Source organism: Phoxinus phoxinus (assembly GCF_949152265.1).
Source record: "Phoxinus phoxinus genome assembly, chromosome: 21".
In the NCBI taxonomy this organism is placed as follows: Eukaryota; Metazoa; Chordata; class Actinopteri; order Cypriniformes; family Leuciscidae; genus Phoxinus; species Phoxinus phoxinus.
The window spans coordinates 18,787,554-18,811,157 of record NC_136896.1 but is presented as its reverse complement, the minus strand read 5'-3'; the positions used below and the strand labels follow the sequence as shown (position 1 = coordinate 18,811,157).

The window sequence follows — 23,604 nt, the reverse complement described above, 5'->3', positions numbered from 1 at the left end:
ATTGAAACAGGCCCCTGGAGCGGGAAAGATGTTCCTTTGTTTGTAAAGACACGCCTACTTTGACTATGTCATGTGAGAGATCGAATTTAACATTCATATTTAGAAGCATGGTATTTCCTAGAATAAATGCATATTATTGTACCTTGCAGTCAAGATTCGACTCCAACATGTTTTTCCCATTACAATGATACCTCGAATGACGTTTCTGCACAAATACAAGGTTACATAATTTCCTCATAATCACTAGCATAGTGATTACTTCAGATGCTTCAGACATTGCTATTGGATCATATGTGGACATTTCAGTTTAAGGGTCCATGAGTGTGTGTGTGTGTGTGTGTGTGTTCCAGAGGGTGATAGAGAAACAGAGTTTCTTCTGTTTTATGGCATGTGAGTGTCCGGTTACGTGCTCATGCATGCGTTTGGACAGGAAGTTTGGGGGCTGGGTTCTTTGGGGAGTTACCAAGATGTCTTGTCTTTTCAGACAAAGAAGTATGTGTTCTTTATTTACTAATTGGCAGACCAGATGTCATAGTCAATGTTGCTACAGTGTGTCTGCTTCCCGGACAATGGTAGGAAGACTGTTCCAAAGTTTTGGTGCTAAGTAGGAAAAGGATCTACCGCCAGCAGTCGATTTTGATATTCTAGGTATTATTAACTGGCCGGAATTTTGAGATCGCAGTAGACGTGAAGGACTATAATGCGTTAAGAGCTCGCTCAAGTACTGCGGAGCTAAACCATTTAGTGCTTTGTAAGTGATCAGCAATATTTTAAAATGTATACGATGTTTAATAGGCAGCCAATGCAGTGTTGACAGAACGGGGCTAATATGGTCATACTTCCTGGTTCTAGTAAGAACTCGAGCTGCTGCGTTTTGAACTAGCTGTAGTTTGTTTACACTGTAAAAAATAAAAAGTTGAGTTAACTTAAAAAAATAAAGCAACCAGCAGCAAAGCATTTTTGAGTTTACTCAACTTCAGTGGTTGATGTTGTGCCAAAACATTTTTGAAAGTTCTCTGAAACTATTGGTTTAAGTTAAGTAAACCGTTCTCAGTAAGTACATCTAACTAGTCATTATGAGTTTATTGAAAGTTGAATAGGAGGTTGAGCAAACTTTAAGAAATCAGTATGCCCAACTATATAGGCCTGAAGTTCAGTAAACTCAAAAAAGCTTTGCAGCTGGTTGCTTTATTTTTTTAAGTTCACTCAATTTTTAATTTTTTAGAGTTAATTCAACTTAATTTTCTTCAAAAATGTACGTAGATTCTTGTATGGCCCTGACATTATAAGAACCCAAATGCAGGGATTACAGTAAATACAATGCAAAGACTTTGTCAACATTACAGCAAACCTTTGGAAAACGTAACATTTTCTGTCAGCATGAGGTACATTCAAATGTGAAGTTACTCGAATCATCAACATGAGTTGCAAAAAAAAAAAACCCTTATAGGTTAAGGTTATACCTAATCTTGTAATGCTTTTAAAGTGCTGCATTATTTTAAAGTGCTGGAGTAACAAGATTTTTCTTAAAGTGCTAGAGTATCAAGCATAACATACTGCAGTGCAGCAATAAACAAGATGTGTTACAACACACCTTGCATGGTAATTTGAAAATTTGCTTTACAAATGCATATCCATGCAACAAAACGTGTTAAAGCAATCAAGTAACCAACTGTTAAAACAACATTTGACCTTACATTAAAACTCAAAACTTTATTTGTTGTACTGTTGTTACTGAAACAACAGAAAGAACTGGAATAACAAATGAGTGCTTGCCTTGCTTATTGACTACAGCTACTTAGACATTAACACTTTGTTTTTGAATGACTGGACCCTTGGTGAGCACTGGGGGTCAAGGCCAATAAACACTTTTTGAATAGTTTCAAATGTGTATTTAAGTTATTTGGGATAGTTCATGTTCAGGCAATAAATCAAGCCAAAGAGGAGAGCAAAAGCAGTGGGAAGGTCTTGGACATTATCCAGCACAACTAGCTCCTCTAGAACAACAGATAGGCACCTTACATTTGGGCTGGAATGGATGGTGGCAACATTGTCTATGACGATGCTTAAGATCCCCATCTTCATACCCTTTGTGTAATCGTCTTCTGGCTCTGTGTCCTGGAGTAAAAAGCAGCATCAAAATCAGTACATTTAATTTCTCTTAGTTTATATCTTCTGTATTCATATTCTTGTGTACTCTTTCATATTCTATTAATTTTATTTATTCTTTACTATTGCTACACTTTTTTAATCTCGTGATTGTGTGCTATATTGTTTTCACAGGTTGAAGATCAGATGGAATGTCTCAATATTAAGGTTTTCAATGTCGCAATATTGTGAAGCAGTAATTTTCCATTGTGTTTGCTTTGGTATAACACTTGATGAATTTGTGCTACCAGATGAAATCAGACTGATCACTGAGAAAAATTCAACTAAGATTATTCGGTAACACTTTACAATAAGGTTTCATTCGTTAACATGAAATAATAATGAACTGCACTTCTACAGCATTTATTAATCTTTGAACAGTTTTCATTATTAACAAAAAACAGTTGTATTTTATTAACTAACATTAAACAAGATTTAAAAAATGCAGCAGCAAATGTATGGCTTATGGTTAGTTCATGTTGGTTTATACATTAACTAATGTTAACAAATGAAACCTTCTTGTAAAGTGTTACCGATTATTAAATAAACCATTTTTTACCATCACTTTGTTTCCTGCTTTCTACTCTTTCCCTTGCCTTTTGTCTGATAAAACAGTTAGTTGATGCGTTTTGGATAACAGATAAAACTGTTATCTCTTGACAGGATCTGGAAAAGGATCTCAGGTATGAGTATACAGTATGTGCTGATAACACGCATCTTCTTACCAGGCAAGTCCTCAGGAAGTTTCCCAGACAGAAAAACAAATACAGGACAAATTATATATCCAACAGAAGCAGAAATAACGCTAGGAACTACAAATGAAGCATTTCAGGCAGTTGCTTTCATTTGGAGAGATCATCTAACTTTGATGTGGACTTTGTAACTTTGCAGATCGATTGCATGAACAAATACCTACATTACACACACAAAAAAAAGGGGTAAAATCCAAAGAAAATCATAATAGGTCACTTTAACCAGAGATCTATTGATAAATACTTACTTGATTCTCAAGTTGGTCTTGTCACGGAACACACACAGGAAACGGTAGATCCAATAGCAGTAATTTATTAGGATAATCCGTACTCACATCAGTCCAGGCAAAGGTCAAAATCCAGTAAGGCAATCCGAAGTTACAAAGCAACAAACATGAAACTGACAAACAACAAGTGTGGTGACGTATAGCAAGGACTCCGTGACATGAACTGAGACAGACAGGGTACTTATACACAGACACTAACAAGGGACAGCTGGGAACAATGAAGACAGGGAACAGCTGTGTGAAATTAACATTGAAGGGTAACAGACAAAGGATTATGGGAAATGTAGTATAATGTGGATGACACCGTGGGGAAGAGGACCTCTAGTGGACACCAGGAAAACACAAACCAGACACTGTGACATAACCCTCCTCCTACGGAGCGGCTACCAGACGCTCCAAGACATAACAGATAAAAAGAGAGTACAGACGGAAGGTGAAATGGTGGAGGATCAGAGGGCGGGATGGGGGGCCAGGTCCATGGAGGGGAACAGGAACAAGGGGGAACGGTTTAGCCGGCAACCGGGGCGAAGCAGACAGTCCATCGGGCGGCCAGGGCGGAGACGACAGTCCATCTGGCGGCCAGGGCGGAGACGACCACTCGGGCGGCCACGGCGGAGACCTTCTCTCAGGTGGCCAGGGCGGATCCGGCTGTGCAGGCGGCCGGGACGGGGCGTGTTCTTCGGGCGGCCATGGCGAAGACGACCACTCGGGCGACCACGGCACAGGAACAACAACCGGCTCAGGAACAGCAGCAGACACCGGCTCAGGAACAGCAGCAGACACCGGCTCAGGAACAGCAGCAGACACCGGCTCAGGAACAGCAGCAGACACCGGCTCAGGAACAGCAGCAGACACCGGCTCAGGAACAGCAGCAGACACCGGCTCAGGAACAGCAGCAGACACCGGCTCAGGAACAGCAGCAGACACCGGCTCAGGAACAGCAGCAGACACCGGCTCAGGAACAGCAGCAGACACCGGCTCAGGAACAGCAGCAGACACCGGCTCAGGAACAGCAGCAGACACCGGCTCAGGAACAGCAGCAGACACCGGCTCAGGAACAGCAGCAGACACCGGCTCAGGAACAGCAGCAGACACCGGCTCAGGAACAGCAGCAGACACCGGCTCAGGAACAGCAGCAGACACCGGCTCCGGCTCAGGAACAGCAGCAGACACCGGCTCCGGCTCAGGAACAGCAGCAGACACCGGCTCCGGCTCAGGAACAGCAGCAGACACCGGCTCAGGAACAGCAGCAGACACCGGCTCCGGCTCAGGAACAGCAGCAGACACCGGCTCCGGCTCAGGAACAGCAGCAGACACCGGCTCCGGCTCAGGAACAGCAGCAGACACCGGCTCCGGCTCAGGAACAGCAGCAGACACCGGCTCCGGCTCAGGAACAGCAGCAGACTCCGGCTCAGGAACAGCAGCAGACACCGGCTCCGGAACAGCAGCAGACACCGGCTCAGGAACAGCAGCAGACACCGGCTCAGGAACAGCAGCAGACACCGGCTCAGGAACAGCAGCAGACACCACCGGCTCAGGAACTGCAACAGACACCACCGGCTCAGGAACTGCAACAGACACCACCGGCTCAGGAACTGCAACAGACACCACCGGCTCAGGAACTGCAACAGACACCACCGGCTCAGGAACTGCAACAGACACCACCGGCTCAGGAACTGCAACAGACACCACCGGCTCAGGAACTGCAACAGACACCACCGGCTCAGGAACTGCAACAGACACCACCGGCTCAGGAACTGCAACAGACACCACCGGCTCAGGAACTGCAACAGACACCACCGGCTCAGGAACTGCAACAGACACCACCGGCTCAGGAACTGCAACAGACACCACCGGCTCAGGAACTGCCTCTGGCTGGGCGGAACTCAAGTGCTTCCCCCAAGCGTGTAGAACCGCCAATGAGTAAAACCCAAAGACAGCTCTCCTGGCCGTGGCAGGACTGATGGTGGGCTGTTCGGGGACGGCCTCCGGGACGACAGCGGGCTGTTCCGGCACGGCAGGCGTGACGCGAAGCTCAGGCTCGGCAGGCGTGACGTGAGAAGTTTCTGGCTGGGCGGAACTCATGTGCTTCCTCTGTGCGTGCAGTACAACCACCACATAAACAAGGAAGACAGCCCTCCTTGCCGTGGCAGGACTAATGGTGTACAGCCCCAGGGCGACCTCCGGGACGACAGCGGGCTGCTCGGAGGGGACGGCCTCCGGGACGACAGCGGGCTGCTCGGAGGGGACGGCCTCCGGGACGATAGCGGGCTGCTCGGAGGGGACGGCCTCCGGGACGACAGCGGGCTGCTCGGAGGGGACGGCCTCCGGGACGACAGCGGGGTGCACCAGGACGACCTCCGGGGCGCGGCCAAGGCTGGAGGTCCTCCTCCTCCGCCGCCTCTGATGGCGAGGAATAGGCTCCGGGCTTGGCAGGAACAACGGAGAAGGGAGCTCTGGGTCGAGCATCACCAGCCCAGGGTGGAGGAGAGGCTGAGGCGGAGAGTGGTGCTGGAAGTCGACTCTAGTACCTCCCTCCCTGCGGCCTCCACGGGTCCCAGAAAACTTGGCCAGGCGGGTTCCCTTAAATGAACCTCCATGGGCAAAGGTGTTGGCTGACCAGGCGTCTGCGGTGCCAACGGAAAAGGGCTCAGTGGAGGCGACCGCCATGGTCTCCTCAGTCCTCCGAGCCCACAGCGCGAAGCAATCAAACAGCGTCATCCGAGGCTCTGACTCACCAGATGACGGCCCTCGCTTCTGCTGTCTCTTCTCCCTTTTCGTAGTGGGGGGAAGGCTACGGGAACCCATACTGCTGGATCTTTTAGTGAAGGAGTCCTTCTGTCACGGAACACACACAGGAAACGGTAGATCCAATAGCAGTAATTTATTAGGATAATCCGTACTCACATCAGTCCAGGCAAAGGTCAAAATCCAGTAAGGCAATCCGAAGTTACAAAGCAACAAACATGAAACTGACAAACAACAAGTGTGGTGACGTATAGCAAGGACTCCGTGACATGAACTGAGACAGACAGGGTACTTATACACAGACACTAACAAGGGACAGCTGGGAACAATGAAGACAGGGAACAGCTGTGTGAAATTAACATTGAAGGGTAACAGACAAAGGATTATGGGAAATGTAGTATAATGTGGATGACACCGTGGGGAAGAGGACCTCTAGTGGACACCAGGAAAACACAAACCAGACACTGTGACAGGTCTAGGAGGGTTTTCATTTCCTCTTCATATGCTCCACCACGGGCTCTGTACAACTTGATCATCGATGATGCGTATTCATCCAAAGATGAAAAAAAGGTACTCTTCAGGTTTGTTTGAGTAATCCGGTAAAACTCAGCAGATACCTTTAAACAAACATAATTAACAGTAAGAATAAAGTCTACACAATGTAAAAAAGAAAAAAAAAGAAAAAAAAGTTAATTCATCTTTTAAAAACTCACCTGATCTTCCAAAAACAATGCTGGCCATTGTTTTAGGACATCAGCGACAAGAGGTTCTTTGTCGACTATTTCCTTTCTTCTCAGTGGGAATGTCAGTTCTATTTTTGAGTCAACATATGCCATGTTGAAATGTTTCTTTTTCAATTCCTCCTGTAGTGCACCTCTTTCCTTTTGTAGAGAATAGTCTGTCTGCCCAATTGGGATGTCTGGGAGGAAGTTTATCTCACATCTCTTTGCTTTCTTCAAGCGTCTAGAATCCTCATTCTCTCTTCTCTGGTTTACAGCGACTTCTGAGCAACCTACTGATCGTAGTTTCTGGCGGTAGTTGCCAACCTTATATTTGATGCTCATAGTCCAGCTGTGATAACCTGTTCCTGAGCTCGGATCCTTGAGACATGGATGCTTTTCAATTAATGCAGTAGACACCGATTCCAACTCTTGATTATTTGGATAAGCTTTGAACGAAAAAATTGCTTGAGCTATGGCATCCAAGATATCCATTTTCATTTCTCTCGGTATTGTGAGGAGTGTTCCATCTTCTTTAAAATTCTCATTCCCTTTAGCAAGCCGTAACTCGACAACATAAGAGAACTTGGGAATCGGGAAAGTAGAGGGCCACTGAGAACTTTCACGGTGTCTGATAGTCAAAGAAGGGGAACTCTGGTTTGAGCTGGATGGGGATGACATACTGGCAGTGTCTAAAGAAGAAATGGAGATCTCTGATTCAGATTCTTCGGGTACTTTCAGGAGTATCTTCAGCACTGCTCTATCTGGTGGAAGCTCTGTTATCTTGGTCAAGTTACAGAGTTCATTTCCGAACTCTGGATCCTCAAATTGAATCAAAAAGTCATCCTTGATTTCAAGCTTTTCTTGAAGAATCCTTTTCAAGTTTTCAACTGAGGTGACATTTTCCAAAATATCCAACCTCCTAATATTATCAGGGGCCAACACAACACGTAGCCGCATATTCTGTAAAAAATAATTAAGATTATAGTACACCAAGTAGAGGGCAAAGCTTATAAATATGTGCCAACACGTTATATGATTTAAAAGCATAGTTCAAAGGTGAAAACTGTCATAATTTGCTTAGCGTCATATACTTCACAAGAAACATTGAGTAATTTTGAGATTTATGTTTTTTTTTAATCTTTAAAATTAGATATTTGGCATTGTATTAAAAAACTGTTTTATTTGTTAAAACACATGCTTTTGTCTTCTGCATTAGGAAGTCATACAGGTTTAGAATGTCATGAGGGAGAGCAACTTATGACAATTTACATTTTGGGGAACTATCCCTTTAACCCATAACAAATACTACCATAACGTAAAAGTTCAAATAAGAATACAATGGCCCAATTTTAATGGAGGCAGTGTGGCTATGTGAAGAACAATTAATGGAGAAGGAACCTCTTTAGTGCAATCATGTTCTTTCCCTGAACTGTATACGAGGTGAGAGGTTGGTGATCATTAAGGTCCTCTGGCTCAAGTATTTCAATTGTGCTTGTTTCAGAAACCTCATAACACCTATCGTGTTCAATGTACCATGCCGAAAGCCTTTTGCAAAGGAAGGACACTTTGTTAGCATTCACTAGTACACTGAGAATTCTGAAAAATTCAGGCAAGCCACTACATTGACCTGAAGACACAATCATCCCTTCACTGAAGTGAATTCCATGCAGATGTACATCAGACGCGAAAGACAAAACTTATTTGTGTGGGTATTTTTTCTGAAGTGCACTTCTAATGTACACGTTCTTACCGTTTTCACATTCTGCACAGACAAGGGTAATGAAAAGAGACTTGGACCATTGAGAAAATGGGCCATCATAAGCTGATGCTTAGTTGCCAAAGTGAGTGGAATGTTTTTGAAATTGTGGACGTCACTCACCACACCCTTGAAATAGCTATGCTTGGCCTCAAATCTGATTGTCCAGAGCTCGACTAATGGCCCAAAGCAGCGAATCAAGTGCGGATAGTGCTCCACATAGTGGTGTTTTGCTCGCAATTTAAGGTTTGGGAATGTGTCTTGGAGTAGTTGACGGTGTTCTAAAATTTTTCGTTCTAAAAAGCATAGGGTTGCTTCTGAGAACTGGCCTGACATTACCAACTCCACCATATCTCTCAAGTCCATCAAAATTTCCCAAGCAGGCTCAGAATTGGTTACAAGATGACCAATCATTAATGGTAACAAGCGTAGCAATGCCCAATTCTCATGCCCATTCCCACCTATGGTTTTCTTTGAAAAGCTAGACTGGGAAATTACTTGGGGTCTGTTCACTCTGTCTGAGTCCTTGTAAGGAAAGGATTTAATACAGTTGTTCAGAGTAAGAAGAGTAAAATGTCCCTTTGAGATGAGTTCTTTCAAGCAAATTGATAACTCAAATGGGACAATTCCCTCCAATGTGTCATGTACAGATGGTACTCAACCAGAATGAGACTTTTACCGCCGCCGTTCCCGCGGCGGTAAAATTGCGGGGGTGTATTTGCTGCCTTTGACCGCTAGGAGGCGCTACAATCACAGACTTTGAGAAGTGTCAGTTTATTCTCTCTATTGCGTAATCTGCCGCCGCGCCGCGGTTTATTGAGAGTGATTGAAATGTGTTAAAACAGATCAATTCAAGTTAAACATGTAGTTCAATGAATTCATATAATCACAAGACTGAAATTAAATGTAGGCCTAATACATTTAATAAATAATGAAAACATTTCAACACAAAACATTCCAATAGAAAAATATTAGGCTACATCAATGAGGCTTTGCAAGAGCAACATCTTTTCAGCGGACCGACGATAGCGCAGTGGACAACGCAACAGCACGAGCTTCACGGAGCTTCAAACGATGCGAGATCGAATCTCACTAGCTTTGGCTGACAGCGTTAAATGTTTTACCATTCTTGATGCTTAGATAGGTAACTGTTTATTTGAAGTCAAGCGTTTTGTTTAATTATCAATGGCACATTACAACATACATTTGCTACTTTCCAGAGCCGCTGCACAGACGACAAAACTGATGAAGGAAGATTATCAGCCGATCGCGTCAGAAAATGAAAATGACGAAGCTATCTTTAATCTGCTAAATTATTGTTTTGTGAATCATCCACGAAATTGAGATGACTGACAATTGATACCCGCCATAGCAAAGAAAGAAATTTTTAAAAACAGATCCTGGACAGATCTGAACAGATCCAAGGTTTAAATAAAGTGTCGGGGGCAGTTTATTTATTTAAAACAGGGTTGCATCGAGTTAGAGTTTAATAAGTAAGAAACAGAATCTTATTCTTGCGACATTTTAAATCTGTATTGCCAAAGAAATTGCAGCTAAATAAACAATTAAAACAGTAGGCTAGTCTACAAAACGAAAATAGTTCAAAGCAACATAAATTAAGATTTTCTTTGCTTCTCTCTCGCGCTGGATCTCTTTTATTTTAGTTTATTTAGTCTCCCTGCACTGCGCGCGCCGGGGTGTCTCTCGACATTTTAACAAGATTTCAGGGTAAAACCCCATCATACAGCTGATAATACTGATGTCTTGGTATCAAAGAGCACACCCAGGTTCCTTACCGACGACGAAGACTTAACAGAGCAGCCATCAAGTGTTAGACAGTATTCTAGGTTATTACGTGTGGAAGTTTTTTGTCCAATAATTAGAGTTTTTTTAGAATTTAGTAGTAGGAAATTACTAGTCATCCAATTTTTTATATCAGCTATGCATTCCGTTAATTTTGTGAATTGACAAGTTTCATTAGGTTTTGAAGAAATATACAGCTGAGTATCGTCGGCATAACAGTGAAAGCTAATTCCATGTTTCCTAATGATATCTCCTAATGGTAGCATGTACAGAGTGAACAGCAGCGGTCCTAGTACTGAGCCTTGTGGTACGCCATACTGAACTTGTGATTGATAAGACATCTCTTCATTTACTGCTACAAACTGATAACGGTCAGATAAGTATGATTTAAACCATGCTAGTGCAATTCCACTAATGCCAACATAATGTTCGAGTCTATTTAAAAGGATGTTGTGGTCAATGGTGTCAAATGCAGCACTAAGATCAAGTAACACTAATAGAGAGATCGGATGATAAGAGCAAATCATTTGTGACTCTAAAGAGAGCTGTCTCTGTACTATGGTACGGTCTAAATCCCGACTGAAAATCCTCGCAGATATAATTTCTTTCAAGAAATGAACACAGTTGTGAGGATACTGCTTTTTCTAATATCTTTGACAGAAAAGGCAGATTCGAGATCTGCCTGTAATTGACTAATTTTGTAGGATCAAGTTGCAGTTTTTTAACAAGCGGTTTAATCATAGCTAGCTTAAAGGTTTTTCTGGTACGTATCCTAGAGACAAAGATGAATTAATGATATTAAGAAGAGGATCTATGACTCTTTCAGTAGCTTAGTCGGTATAGGGTCTAACATACAAGTTGTCGATTTAGATGATTTGACGAGTTTGCAAAACTCCTCCTCTCCTATAGCAATGAATGAATAAAATTGTCCCTCAGGGAGACTACAATGCACTTCCTGATGCGATACTGTAGTATCATGTAGTACTGTATTAGCCACCTCAGGGTAGAGTAGTTGGTCTCTCTCTCAAAAAAGAGAAACGTATAGACTGACGCTAGAGCTTCAGATAGATCTTATGTCTGACTTCTTTCCTGAGTACATCGCCCCCTTGAGCTCTGTTTGGGTTTTCAATGGGCTGAGCGATTCTGCAGCCCCTCGTATGAAATAATAATGATTATTTTCTATTAAGGCTGTGGCTCCCCCGAGCCCTCAGGTAGATCTATGCTTACAGGCTGGCGCTCACCAGGGTCGCCTCTGTAGCTGGCCTAGGCTAAGCTAGGGATAGTTGAGGCGTTCTGCTAAAGCATATTTGCCTCTGGCCCTTCACTTTGTGAATGTAGGTATTTTAGCATCCCTATATGATAGCCTCCTCCCATGGGAGTCGTTAGGCCAAGGCCCGCCCCCTTCTCTGCATTCTGGGGTGACAAGAGTATTGCAGCGTGGTGCAGAGGCATGATTTATAAAGACCCTGGGTTAAGCCTCAATAAGGCCTCCCCGGTACAATGGGTCTTTATTGAGCAGAGTTAGGCCGTCTTTCGCCTCACGAGAGACTGGGTTTTGTCTGCCCGACCCTGCCATGCAGAACTAGCATATGGATCTGGGCTGCCAAAATAGGCTTCACTCACCTCGCTGAGCTACTGCTCGAGCGTCGGGTTGTAGGTGGTTGGCTTACAAGCAAGCCCTACTCCCCTAGGTTGGGCACAGATACATTTCTGTCACCCCTAGAGCCTATGGCGGGCCTGCACCCTGTTGAACCTCAGGGTGAGGTGGGAGTATTCCCCTGTGATACAGGGTAGGTCTGAGTCCTTCACTTTCAGTTCTGTATTATCCTACCTTGCACCACTATGGCTCGGAAACTATTCCACTATTCCGCTATGAGCGGAAAGTTTTAGCCTTCACTTCTTTTCTGGTCGAAGTACGCTCCCCTGAAGCCAGAGCATTGCCATGAGCTGACGCCCATGCGTACAGATGGTAGGCCCCTGACTCTGGGGCCTCCGTTGAGGCAGAGTGGTGTATGTTGTACTCCCCTTGGTTTAAGGGTGCAGGGTTTCTTGCTGAGTACACTGCCATGGGCAATGTGATTAGGCTCCAGGACGGTAGGCGCTGTGTAAACAGCTTATCTGCCAACGAAAAGGCTGCGCCATTAGGTAGTAGGCCTCAGCAGGCCTCCTTGAATGGGAAGCCCCTAAGAGGGTGCTGTAGGCAAGCTTACTTCATGTGGTTGGCCTTGGTGGTTCAGGCAGTTGACTCACTGATAGGTAGAAGGCCTTAAACTGGCCTCCTCGGAGGTGAGTTCCAACATTGTGGGACATACTTTATAGCCGCAACCAGGTAGATAGCCGTATTAGGCCTCCTGTGGGTGGACCCAACAGTTGTGTTGGTGTAGTATTTTCCCAACAGTGTACCTTTGTAGCAGAACTGACTTGCTATCAGCTAGTAGGCCCGACCAGGCCTCCCTGATAGGCGAGTCCCCAGCTGGCCTTAGCAGGCCGCCTTGGAACTGTCACCCAGATTCAGGGCTCATAGCTACCAGTTGTTTGAGATTAGGCCTCCTCAGGCCTCCCTCTCAGGTTACGACTGTAACCTATGTTCCCTGAGAACAGGGAACGAGACACTGCGTCTCCTTGCTTTGGGCCCCGCCTACTAAACAGTCCCTTCAGACGAAAGGATGATTGTCATGTTTGCAAGACGCCCTTATATACTTCCAGGTCACACGTTAATCATTCACGTTAATGATTTACGGGCTGTCGCCAGTCAATGTGATTGCCGTGATTCGATTGTGATTTCAGACACCTGTCACGCCTGAGGCGTTCCCCAAAGCGTCATCACCAATGTCTCGTTCCCTGTTCTCAGGGAACATAGGTAACAGTCGTAACCTGAGACGTTTTCCCCAAATCTGTCCAAACCCTGGGTACATTAAAAAGCAACCACTTGGAGGAGCGTAGCTGATAACTATTAGAATTAAAACAGAGGAGGGTACAGGGGTAAGCTGGAAGTTTACCTAGCATGGCTTTATATATAAAAATATACCAATGCTGTTTTCTGCGGGTGGTCAGTGCTGTCCAACCCACCAGATCATAAAGAATGCAATGGTGAGTGAGGGACTTTGCATTTGTAATAAAGCGTAGAGACGCATAATAAACTGAATCAAGGCTCCGTAAGATGGAGGAGGCTGCGTGCATATATAATATGTCATCATAATCAATCACAGACAAAAAAGTAGCTTCCACAAGTTTTTTTTGGCATTGAAAGTAAAGCTAGATTTATTTCTAAAATAAAAGCCAATCTTTACTTTAAGCTTCCTAACTAGATTAGCAATATGTACATTAAATAAAAGTTTGTCGTCTACCCATATACCCAAGTACTTGTACGTGGGTTCCCTTTCAATGGATTTACCATCGGACGTAAAAAAAGCAACTGTAGGCGAGTTTTTGAAAAGACCATGAACTTCGTTTTCTGAGGATTTAAAAACTATTTTAAATTGAGCAGAGCAGTTTGTACTGAAATGCAGTCTGAAGCTCTTGCACAGTATGGAAAGAGCATATGTATAAATCAGTGTCATCAGCATAAAAGTGTACTTTTGCTGGAACGTCCTTACCTAAATCATTTATAAAAATAGAGAACAGAATAGGTCCCAAAATAGACCCCTGGGGGACCCCTTTAGATATCCCAAGAAACTCAGATTTCAGATCTCAGAGTCCGATCTACAAAATAGTTTCTAAACCATTTAAGTCAAGTCAAGTCACCTTTATTTATATAATGCTTTTTACAATACAGATTGTATCAAAGCAGCTTCACAGTGATAACATGAAAATTATACCAAAAAAAACAATTTCATCATCTTCCACCTTATGGCAGATCTATAATATTGTTGAATATTAAATGTCCCCAACTAAGCAAGCCAGAAGTTCTAAACTATTCTAAACTGTTCTAAACTATGCAGCCTAACATTGAATTATAGAAGTCTCTAATGTGTTATGTGTATGCTAGGCCGAAGAGATGTGTTTTTAGTCTAGATTTGAACTGACAGAGTGTGTCTGCTTCCCGGGCAATGTTAGGAAGACTGTTCCAAAGTTTTGGTGCTAAATAGGAAAAGGATCTACCGCCAGCATTAGGACAGAAACCCACATCCCTAAGTTTGTTCAGCAACAATTCATGATCTACAGAATCAAATGCCTTGGATAAATCTACAAATAAATCAGCGCAATGTTGTTTTCTGTCCAAGGCACAAATAAGATAATTTATTACCACCATAGCAGCAGTAATTGTACTGTGGCCAGTTCTAAAACCAGATTGAAAATTGTTTAGAATATTATTATCAAATAAGAACTCTTTTACCTGTAAATTTACCTGGGATTCAAGGATCTTAGCTAGGATTGAGAGTTTGGAGATCGGACGGTAATTGTTTAGCTCTGAGGGGTCCCCACCTTTAAATAATGGGAGAACATAAGCAGCTTTGCAGATTTGGGGTATTGAATCGGACATAAGACTTAAATTAAAAATGTGAGTAATAGACTCAGCAATAACATCTGCCGCCACCTTTAGGAGATAAGGATGCCTATCAGAGCTTTACAAACTTGCGCAACTGAAATAGTTTTAAAATCAAACAAATCCAGATTTTGATCAGTTGCAGTAGTGGCAGAACATGGGACAGGTGCATGTACATTTGAGCTGTCAAATGCAGACCCAGCACAGATAAAGTGTTTGTTTAACTGACTGATCATAGCAGCTTTATCCCTTATTTCATCTGAGTCAACCAAAATATGTTCAGGGAGGCTTGAAACAACATGTGTACCTGACATAGATTTAATTACTTTCCAGAATTTTGAGGGGTTATTTAGATTCTCTGTAACTGTCTTCAGATAAAACTCTGATTTGGAATTTCTTATCATCAAGGTGCAATTGTTCCTTAGGGTTCTAAACGTAGTCCAATCAGCAGAGAAGTTTGAAAATCTATCTTGGGCCCACGATTTATTTCTTAAATGAATTAGCTCTGAGAGACTGTCTGAGAACCAGGGATTTCCCCTACCACTGATCCTAAACTTTTTAATGGGAACATGTTTATTTGAGATAGACAGAAAAATTGAGTGAAAATAGTCCCATGCCAATTCAACATCTGGAATCAGAGTTACTCTGTTAAGATCACTATGATATAAATCACACAGGAAAGCCTGCTCTTGAAAACCTTTAAAATATCTTTTAAAAATGAACCGGGGTTTTAACTTGGGAATTTTTGTATTCCTGACACAAGCAATTGCACAATGACTACGTTTACAAGCTGTTAAAATTCGGGTTATGGTCGGGTTAAGGTCACTATTCGGGTTTCTGAAACATTCGGGATAACCCGTTTACATGCGTGAGCAGAGAGAGTTACTCCTGTATACATGGAATGTGTAATCAGTCGCCAATATCCCGATGTAAACGGCGACGCACGGTTAGCGTCTGGACGTACGGACAACATTAAGACGCAATATGCGTCATTTCCGATTCTTCTTCCTGTATCCAAAGACAACAACAACAACAGCAGCAGCAGCGCGCGGATAATGAATAGTTTGGGGCAGATGGCGATAGTCTTTGTTTGCGCTTTGGCGCTGGTACTGATCCACCAGCAGCACTTGACACTACTGTGCCTCATGGTCTTTATTAATAGAAGGAGAGAAATTGAGCAAGAGATGGGAAATGTAGCTGGAGCTGTGCCACACATATAAAGAAATTGCTCTCCTCCTTGCTCCAAAAGTGTGGTGATGTGCTGCCATATTAACCTCGACTTGTTTACTTTCACTGTACTGCACGCGGGGTTTTTTTTATGCGCCGTCTCTACTCAAAAGACCAAGATTCCTTGCGAATAGAACATGCGCAAAACACACATTTTGATGGGGATATGCCGAAACGCGTTTACAAGACCAAATATTCGGGTTAGAAAAGGGGTACCCCAGGTATAATATGAGCATATCCGGGTTTTTGCCGGTGTTTACATGGCTGTGCGCGACCGGGTTATTGCTAATATCCCGGTTTTGAACGGGTTATTGGCTGCATGTAAACGTAGTCAATGATCGCTAACATCATTGCAAAATATACCAGTTGAGGTGTATTTGTGAAATGTCAACAGTTAAATCAAGCAAGGTAGATTTATGTTGTGCTTTAGTATTTGGCCTTGTTGGAGCATTAATGAGTTGCACTAGGTTTATATACTTCTTTTGAAGTGTTGGTGCTTAATGTAAAAATATATAGTGTAAACGATTAATCACGTTTGAGAATTATGCTGGCTACTGTATACAGGCCACCATACAGACTTTATCAAAGAATTTGCGGACTTTCTATCAGAATTAGTATTGGCTGCAGATAAAGTACTAATTGTTGGTGATTTTAATATACACATGTATAATGAAAAAGATGCATTGGGATTGGCATTTAAAGACATTATAAACTCAATTGGAGTTAGACAACACGTGTCAGGACCTACTCATTCTCGTAATCATACTCTAGATCTAATGCTATCACATGGATTAGAAGTTGATGCCATCAAAATTCTGCAGCAGAGCGATGACATCTCAGATCATTATCTAGTCTCATGTAAATTACATATAGCTAAGGCTGCAAAGCCGACTCCGTGTTATAAATATGTTTGACCTATCACTTCTGCCAATAAAGATTGTTTTATCAATAATCTTCCTAATCAGTTTCATCATCTCAGCATCCCAGATAGCTAAGAAGAACTGATATTGAAACAGAAACTTTTAACTCTCTCTTTTCCAGCACTTTAGACACAGTTGCTCCGTTGCGCTTTAAGAAGATTAAAGAAAATAGCACACTCAGGCCCTTAAGAGAGCAGCCAGAAAAATGGAGCGCAACTGGAAGAAAACAAAACTAGAGGTATTTCGGATTTCATGGAATGAGAGCTCGATTGCTTACAGAGAGGCTTTAAAAGCTGCTAGATCTGCTTATTTTTCAACCCTATTAGAAGAAAATAAACACAATCCTAGGTATTTATTTGAAACAGTGGCTAAACTAACGAAAAAGAAAGCTTCAAGCCCAGAAGTTTCCGAGCAACACACCAGTAATGACTTTATGAACTTCTTCACTTATAAGATCAATAATATCAGGGACAAAATTATAGCTATGCAACTGTCTACTACAGTATCACAGAGCATTGTAGTCTCACTGAGGAATTTTTTTTATTAATTTGTTGCTATAGGAGAGGAAGAATTTTGCAAACTCATTAAATCATCTAAATTAACAACATGTATGTTAGACCCTATACCGACTAAGCTGCTGAAAGAGATGCTTCCAGATGTCATAGATCCTCTTCTTAATATCATTAATTCGTCTTTGTCTCTAGGATACGTACCAAACATCTTTAAGCTGGCTATGATTAAACCGCTTGTTAAAAAAACGCAACTTGATCATGCAAAATGATTCAATTACAGGCTGATCTCGAATCTGCCTTTTCTGTCAAAGATATTAGAAAAAGCAGTATCCTCACAACTATGTTCCTTTCTAGAAAGAAATGATATCTGCGAGGATTTTCAGTCCGGATTTAGACCGTACCATAGTACCGAGACAGCTCTCGTTAGAGTCACAAATGATTTGCTCTTATCATCCGATCGTGGGTGTATCTCTCTATTAAGCCAAGTTCACACTACAGGATTTTAAGTCCGATTTGCAAATCATTGAACTCGCCGACAGGTCAGGGTGTTATTAGTGGCCGATGAACGCTCGCCAATCTGTTAGTTTAAAAGAGCCAACAACGCATCAAAGACGCTCGCAGACGCCTCGAATGCTAGATATCCGGAGCTGTCGCACGACTCAACCACATGTGATGTCATGAGCTACAATCAGAGCAAGGCATGGTTTGAGGTCACCGGGAAAATACGTGGGTTTTTTTCAGAGCAAATCATCGCGCAAACAGTTTGCAGCACAAATTTCTGTCTGACGGCCATATTCAAACAAACACTCACGTGTTGTGTTCTTCTTCGTCGTCTTCTTCACTGGGTAGTGGCGCGAGTGCTGTTTTGCGTCATTTCCGGTTCGTTTTATCGTGTGATTTTTGTAGACAAGATAGAATCGTTGGGTGACAGAGTTGTTGTCAACTCGTGTAGTGCGTTACCTCCTGTTGCGGATCATTCATGTTGTGTCGTGTGGTGTGAACAGCTCAACAACTTGAACACTCCTGATTTCACAGAGAGCAAGTCATGTAGTGTGAACCGCACAGTTCAGCCCGACGTTTTAAAATCCTGTAGTGTGAACTTGCCTTTAGTGTTATTTGATCTTAGTGCTGCATTTGACACCATTGACCACAACGTCCTTTTAAATAGACTAGAAAATTATGTTGGCATTAGTGGAATTGCACTAGCATGGTTTAAATCATACTTATCTGACCGTTATCAGTTTGTAGCAGTAAATGACGAGATGTCTTATCGATCACAAGTTCAGTATGGCGTAGCAAAAGGCTCAGTACTAGGACCGCTGCTATGCACTCTGTACATGCTATCATTAGGACACATGGAATCAGCTTTCACTGTTATGCCGATGATACTCAGCTGTATATTTCTTCAAAACCTAACGAAACCTACCAATTCACAAAATTAATGGAATGCATAGCTGATATAAAAAAATTGGATGACTAGTAATTTCCTACTACTAAATTCTGAAAAAACAGAGATTCTAATTATTGGACAAAAAACTTCCACACGTAATAACCTAGAATACTGTCTAACACTTGATGACTGCTCTATTAAGTCTTCGTCGTCGGTTAGGAACCTGGGTGTGCTCTTTGATACCAATCTTTCATTTGAAAGTCACGTGTCTAGTATATGTAAAACCGCATTTTTCCGTCTTAAAAATATATCTAAAATACGCCATGCTCTCATTGACAAATGCGGAATAATTAGTTAATGCGTTCATGACCTCAAGGCTAGATTATTATAATGCTCTACTGGGTGGTTGCCCTGCACGCTTAATGAACAAACTACAGCTAGTTCAAAACGCAGCAGCTCGAGTTCTTACCAGAACCAGGAAGTATGGCCATATTAGCCCTGTTCTGTCAACACTACATTGGCTGCCTATTAAACATCGTATACATTTTTAAATATTGCTGATTACTTACAAAGCACTAAATGTTTTTTAAATGGAGCTCTTAATGCATTATAGTCCTTCACGTCTATTGCGATCTCAAAATTCCGGCCAGTTAATAATACCTAGAATATCAAAATCGACTGCTGGCGGTAGATCCTTTTCCTATTTAGCCCCAAAACTTTGGAGCAGTCTTCCTACCATTGTCCGGGAAGCAGACACACTCTGTCAGTTCAAAGCTAGATTAAAGACTAGGGATGCAAACGGTTAATCGATTATCGATTAATTGTCGACAAGAATTTACTCGATTAAATTAATTTGTCGGCTAATTGAATGCGAACGTGACACGAGACACTCGGGGGCGGCGAGAAAACCCGACACGAGATTCTCGCGGCCGGCTAGAGCCCGACACAAACTTGAGGCGGCAAAAAAATAAACCAAACATGAGGCGGTCAAAACGGAGTGGAGTGTGGGAGCCTTTCAAATTAATGAATGATGACAAAGACGCCCAATGTAAACTCTGCGGTACTATAATTAAGTACAAAAGCTCTACGAGTTCGCTAAGATACCACATTCATAACTTGCATGCAGCCGTGTTGCAGGGAGGAAGTCTGTCGCCTTCACAACCTACAATCGCTGCTGTGATGGGAAGGCGAGTATGTGACCACAGAAAAGCAGAGGGCATTACTCAGAGGATTTGCGGCATGATCGAAAAATATATGATGCCAGTTAGCACCACTGATGGTGAGGGATTTCGGGAGTTAATACACTTCATGGAGCCAGGATATAATATCCCTTCTCGAACGACCATAATTACCCACTTGGAAGCACGCTACAAAAACAAGAAGGCTGAGCTAAAATCACAGCTAGCCGCGGCTAATGTGGCTCTGACGACGGATTGTTGGACGGCACTGACTACAGAAAGCTACATTACAATCACTTGTCACTACATTGAAAACGACTGGCAGGTAAAGTCAGCAGTCCTTCTCACGGAGAGCCTCTCAGAGAGACATACAGCTGATAATTTAGCTGACAAACTCAACCAGGCTGTGGAGTCATGGGGACTCACCGGGCGTGTAATAGCCTGTGTGCATGACAACGCTCGGAACATTGTCTCAGCAAACAACCCCGCACGAGTCAGTTGGAAATCAGTTTCTTGCTTTGCACATACTTTAAATCTGGCCGTCAACGACGGATTCGCTGCTGCTGGTGTCAACCGAGTAATTGCAGCTGCTGGCAGGTTGGTCAAACACTTCAACCACAGCACACCAGCAACGAAAGCGCTAGAAGCAAAACAAAAACAAATGCAGCTACCAGCTCATCGGCTCATTCAGTCCTGTACAACCAGGTAGAACTCTGTACATGATATGTTTGGCAGACTCGTAGAACAGCGATGGGCCGCGTGTGCTGTACTATCAGACCGCGCAGAGACCAAGCTTACAGACGCGAGGACGCTGGAGTTGAGAGACTTCTGGCAGCTGATGGAGGACATAGCGCCAGCACTGGAGGCTCTCAAATGTGCAACTACTGTCATGTCTGCAGATACTGAAGTATCCATATCCAACACGTACCCCATCACTTTCAGTCTGATCAACACGCATCTCAAGACGGCAGATGGAGACAGCAGCAGAGTGGCGCAATTCAAATCTAAAGTGCGCACTTCGTTGGGGCAACGGATGAAGGTAAGATATGGTCATTAATTAAACTCTTAATTGACATCTCATTTGAGCTATATACAGGTGAAACTCGAAAAATTTGAATATTGTGCAAAAGTTCATGCATTTCAGTAATTCAAATTAAAAGGTGAAACTAATATATATAACTATATATATATGCATGATTATACTTTTCAGAGGGCCGACATTTCTGTATTTAAAATCCTTTTTTAAAAATTAATTCCATGTAATATTCTGATTTTCTGAGATTTTGAATTTGGGGTTTTCATAAGCTGTAAGCCATAATCATCAAAATTATAACTTTTGCACAATATTTTAATTTTTGGAGTTTCATCTGTCTGTATATATATTAACAGATTATGGGGTGAATAATTTATCACTTATCACTGACACATTGTCACAGTGTAAACTGCATTTTTATGCAGTTGTACCCTTGTCATGTCAAACCTTATTAAATAAAACTCTGATGCTAGCTTTCTCCTTTATTTAATTTTAACAGGTTGAGTCTGAAGACCTCACATCAACAACACCAATGATAGCAACGATGCTGGACCCTCGGCATAAGCACCTGGGATTTCTGATCCCAGCAAGCAGGATCTCAGCTAATTCAAAACTGCTTCAACTGGCTATGGCAGAACATGTGGGCTCCACATCAACAAATGAAGCCACCACTGGAGATGATGTGCCAGTCAAGGGAGCTGCACTTCAGAGGCACACTTCTGCTATGACTCTTCTACTGGGTGAAAACTACACCACCAGCAGCAACGATGACATAGAAAAGGAAGTGGACATGTTTCTGAAGGATCCCTCACCACTCCTTGATTCCAGTCCCAGAGAATGGTGGAAAGTCAATGAAGGAAGATTTCCGAGGCTGGCAAATGTGGCACGACGATATATGTGCATACCGGGCACGTCTGTCCCATCTGAACGTGTATTCTCAGCAGCTGGCCTCACTGTAAACAGGCTGCGCACACAACTTACTCCTGACCATGTTAATATGCTTATTTTCTTGAACAAAAATATAGGGGTCTAGGTCAGGACTCAGGAGCCTATTCAAAACACATTGAGACAGGAATGTTTTTGTTTCAGGAGAGGTAGCCTATATCTTAATTTGACTGTTCTAAGGGACGCCCTCTAATCTTACTGTCACCTTCCTCAGGGATGATTTAAGTTGTGTTAAGTTCTATATTTGAAGTTTCCAGGTCTAGTAATCTTACTGTTACCTTTCTCAGACCAAGGGGGATTATAAGTGCTGCTGCTAATGTTTCAAGTTTTTTATTTGTTATGTATTTTAATTTTCTGTGCATAATTTATTTTGTTAAACTACATAAATGCCATTATCTGTACCGTATCCCAACGGTTACAATAAAACATCAATTGAGCAATATAACATGCATTTTTATTCAGTATATAAGTAATATTTAGCTTTTTATGTTAAAGACACTATTGATACCTTGAGAAATGTACATTCTCAGGAAAATAGCCGCTTAACAGTTAATCGTTGATCGATCGATAAGGTCAATCAACTCATGATTAATGAATTAATCGATAATTTGCATCCCTATTAAAGACACATCTCTTCGACCTAGCATTCACATACTACATTATAGACTTCTATAATTAAATGTTAGGCTGCATAGATTAGGTCAGCCGGAACTGGGAACACTTCCCTTATATCCTGATGTACTTGTTACATCATAAGAAGAATGGAATCTACGCTCATTTTAATGTCTTTGTTTATCCCGAGGGTTTACCGCAGCCTGCCGGATCCAGGCCGTATCCAGATCTGAAGAAGGACCTTCGCCTGGACCCGATGACAACGCAGTGCTGAACTGCCAACTAGCCTCTCCCTATGGAGGTTCCTAATACCACTCTACAGATAAAGCGTTGTGGGGAAATTCGGCTCGCGTACCTACCCCAAAGTGATTAAATAAAATTCTGTATCAAAATTTAAGACAAGTAGTTTGTTTAGGCATGGTTTGCAGGGAATTATAAACCTGCGCATATATATATATTCAAACGCATATAACTATAGAATTAATTCTTGATGCACACGTGAGAGCCATTAGCGTTTATCACAGGTTTGCGTTTAAAGTCTGTTTAGAGAAACATTAGCGGCACCTAATTTAATAACAAATGATCACTTCGACGGAAGTGAATCAATCAAAACTAACTTTAGCTGGAAAATAACATTATTCAAGAACCGCTATAAAGCCAAAACAATCTGTTACCTTAAGTTATACGTTTATCTCTGTAAAGCTGCTTTGAAACAATCTACATTGTTAAAAGCGCTATATAAATGAAGATGACTTGACTTGACTAGAAGAACACCACTCAACAAACAGGTTCCACTTCAGGGCGTAAGCATAGTCAAGTCAAGTCAAGTCAGCTTTATTTATATAGCGCTTTTTACAATACAGATTGTATCAAAGCAGCTTCACAGTGATAACATGAAAATAATACAAAAAACAATTTCATCATCGTCCACCTTTAAGGCAGATCTATAATATTGTTGAATATTAAATGTGCCCAACTAAGCAAGCCAGAAGGCAAGGCAACAGCGGCAAGGAACCAAAACTCCATCAGGTGACAGAATGGAGAAAAAAACCTTGGGAGAACCCAGGCTCAGTCGGGGGCCAGTT

The 23,604-nt window shown here is 42.4% G+C and overlaps 2 protein-coding genes across 2 annotated transcripts in view; both read left to right on the top strand.

The window, feature by feature from the left end:
- The window catches only part of arhgap23b (Rho GTPase activating protein 23b), a 322,411-nt gene that overhangs the window by 179,494 nt on the left and 119,313 nt on the right, over positions 1-23,604 (top strand). The window lies entirely within an intron of this gene.
- Positions 19,881-22,293, top strand: LOC306990060 (E3 SUMO-protein ligase ZBED1-like). Its single transcript, XM_079596329.1, has 2 exons — positions 19,881-20,968; positions 21,462-22,293. The coding sequence occupies exons 1-2, from the start codon at positions 20,654-20,656 to the stop codon at positions 21,993-21,995; spliced, it is 849 nt and encodes a 282-aa protein (XP_079452455.1). The 5' UTR covers positions 19,881-20,653; the 3' UTR covers positions 21,996-22,293.

Excerpts from the sequence above, each read along its gene's own strand:
- LOC306990060 (XM_079596329.1), top strand. The coding sequence starts at position 20,654 with ATGTTTGGCAGACTCGTAGAACAGCGATGGGCCGCGTGTGCTGTACTA. Across the intron at positions 20,969-21,461 it reads CGTTGGGGCAACGGATGAAG|GTTGAGTCTGAAGACCTCAC; the intron begins GTAAGATATGGT and ends TAATTTTAACAG.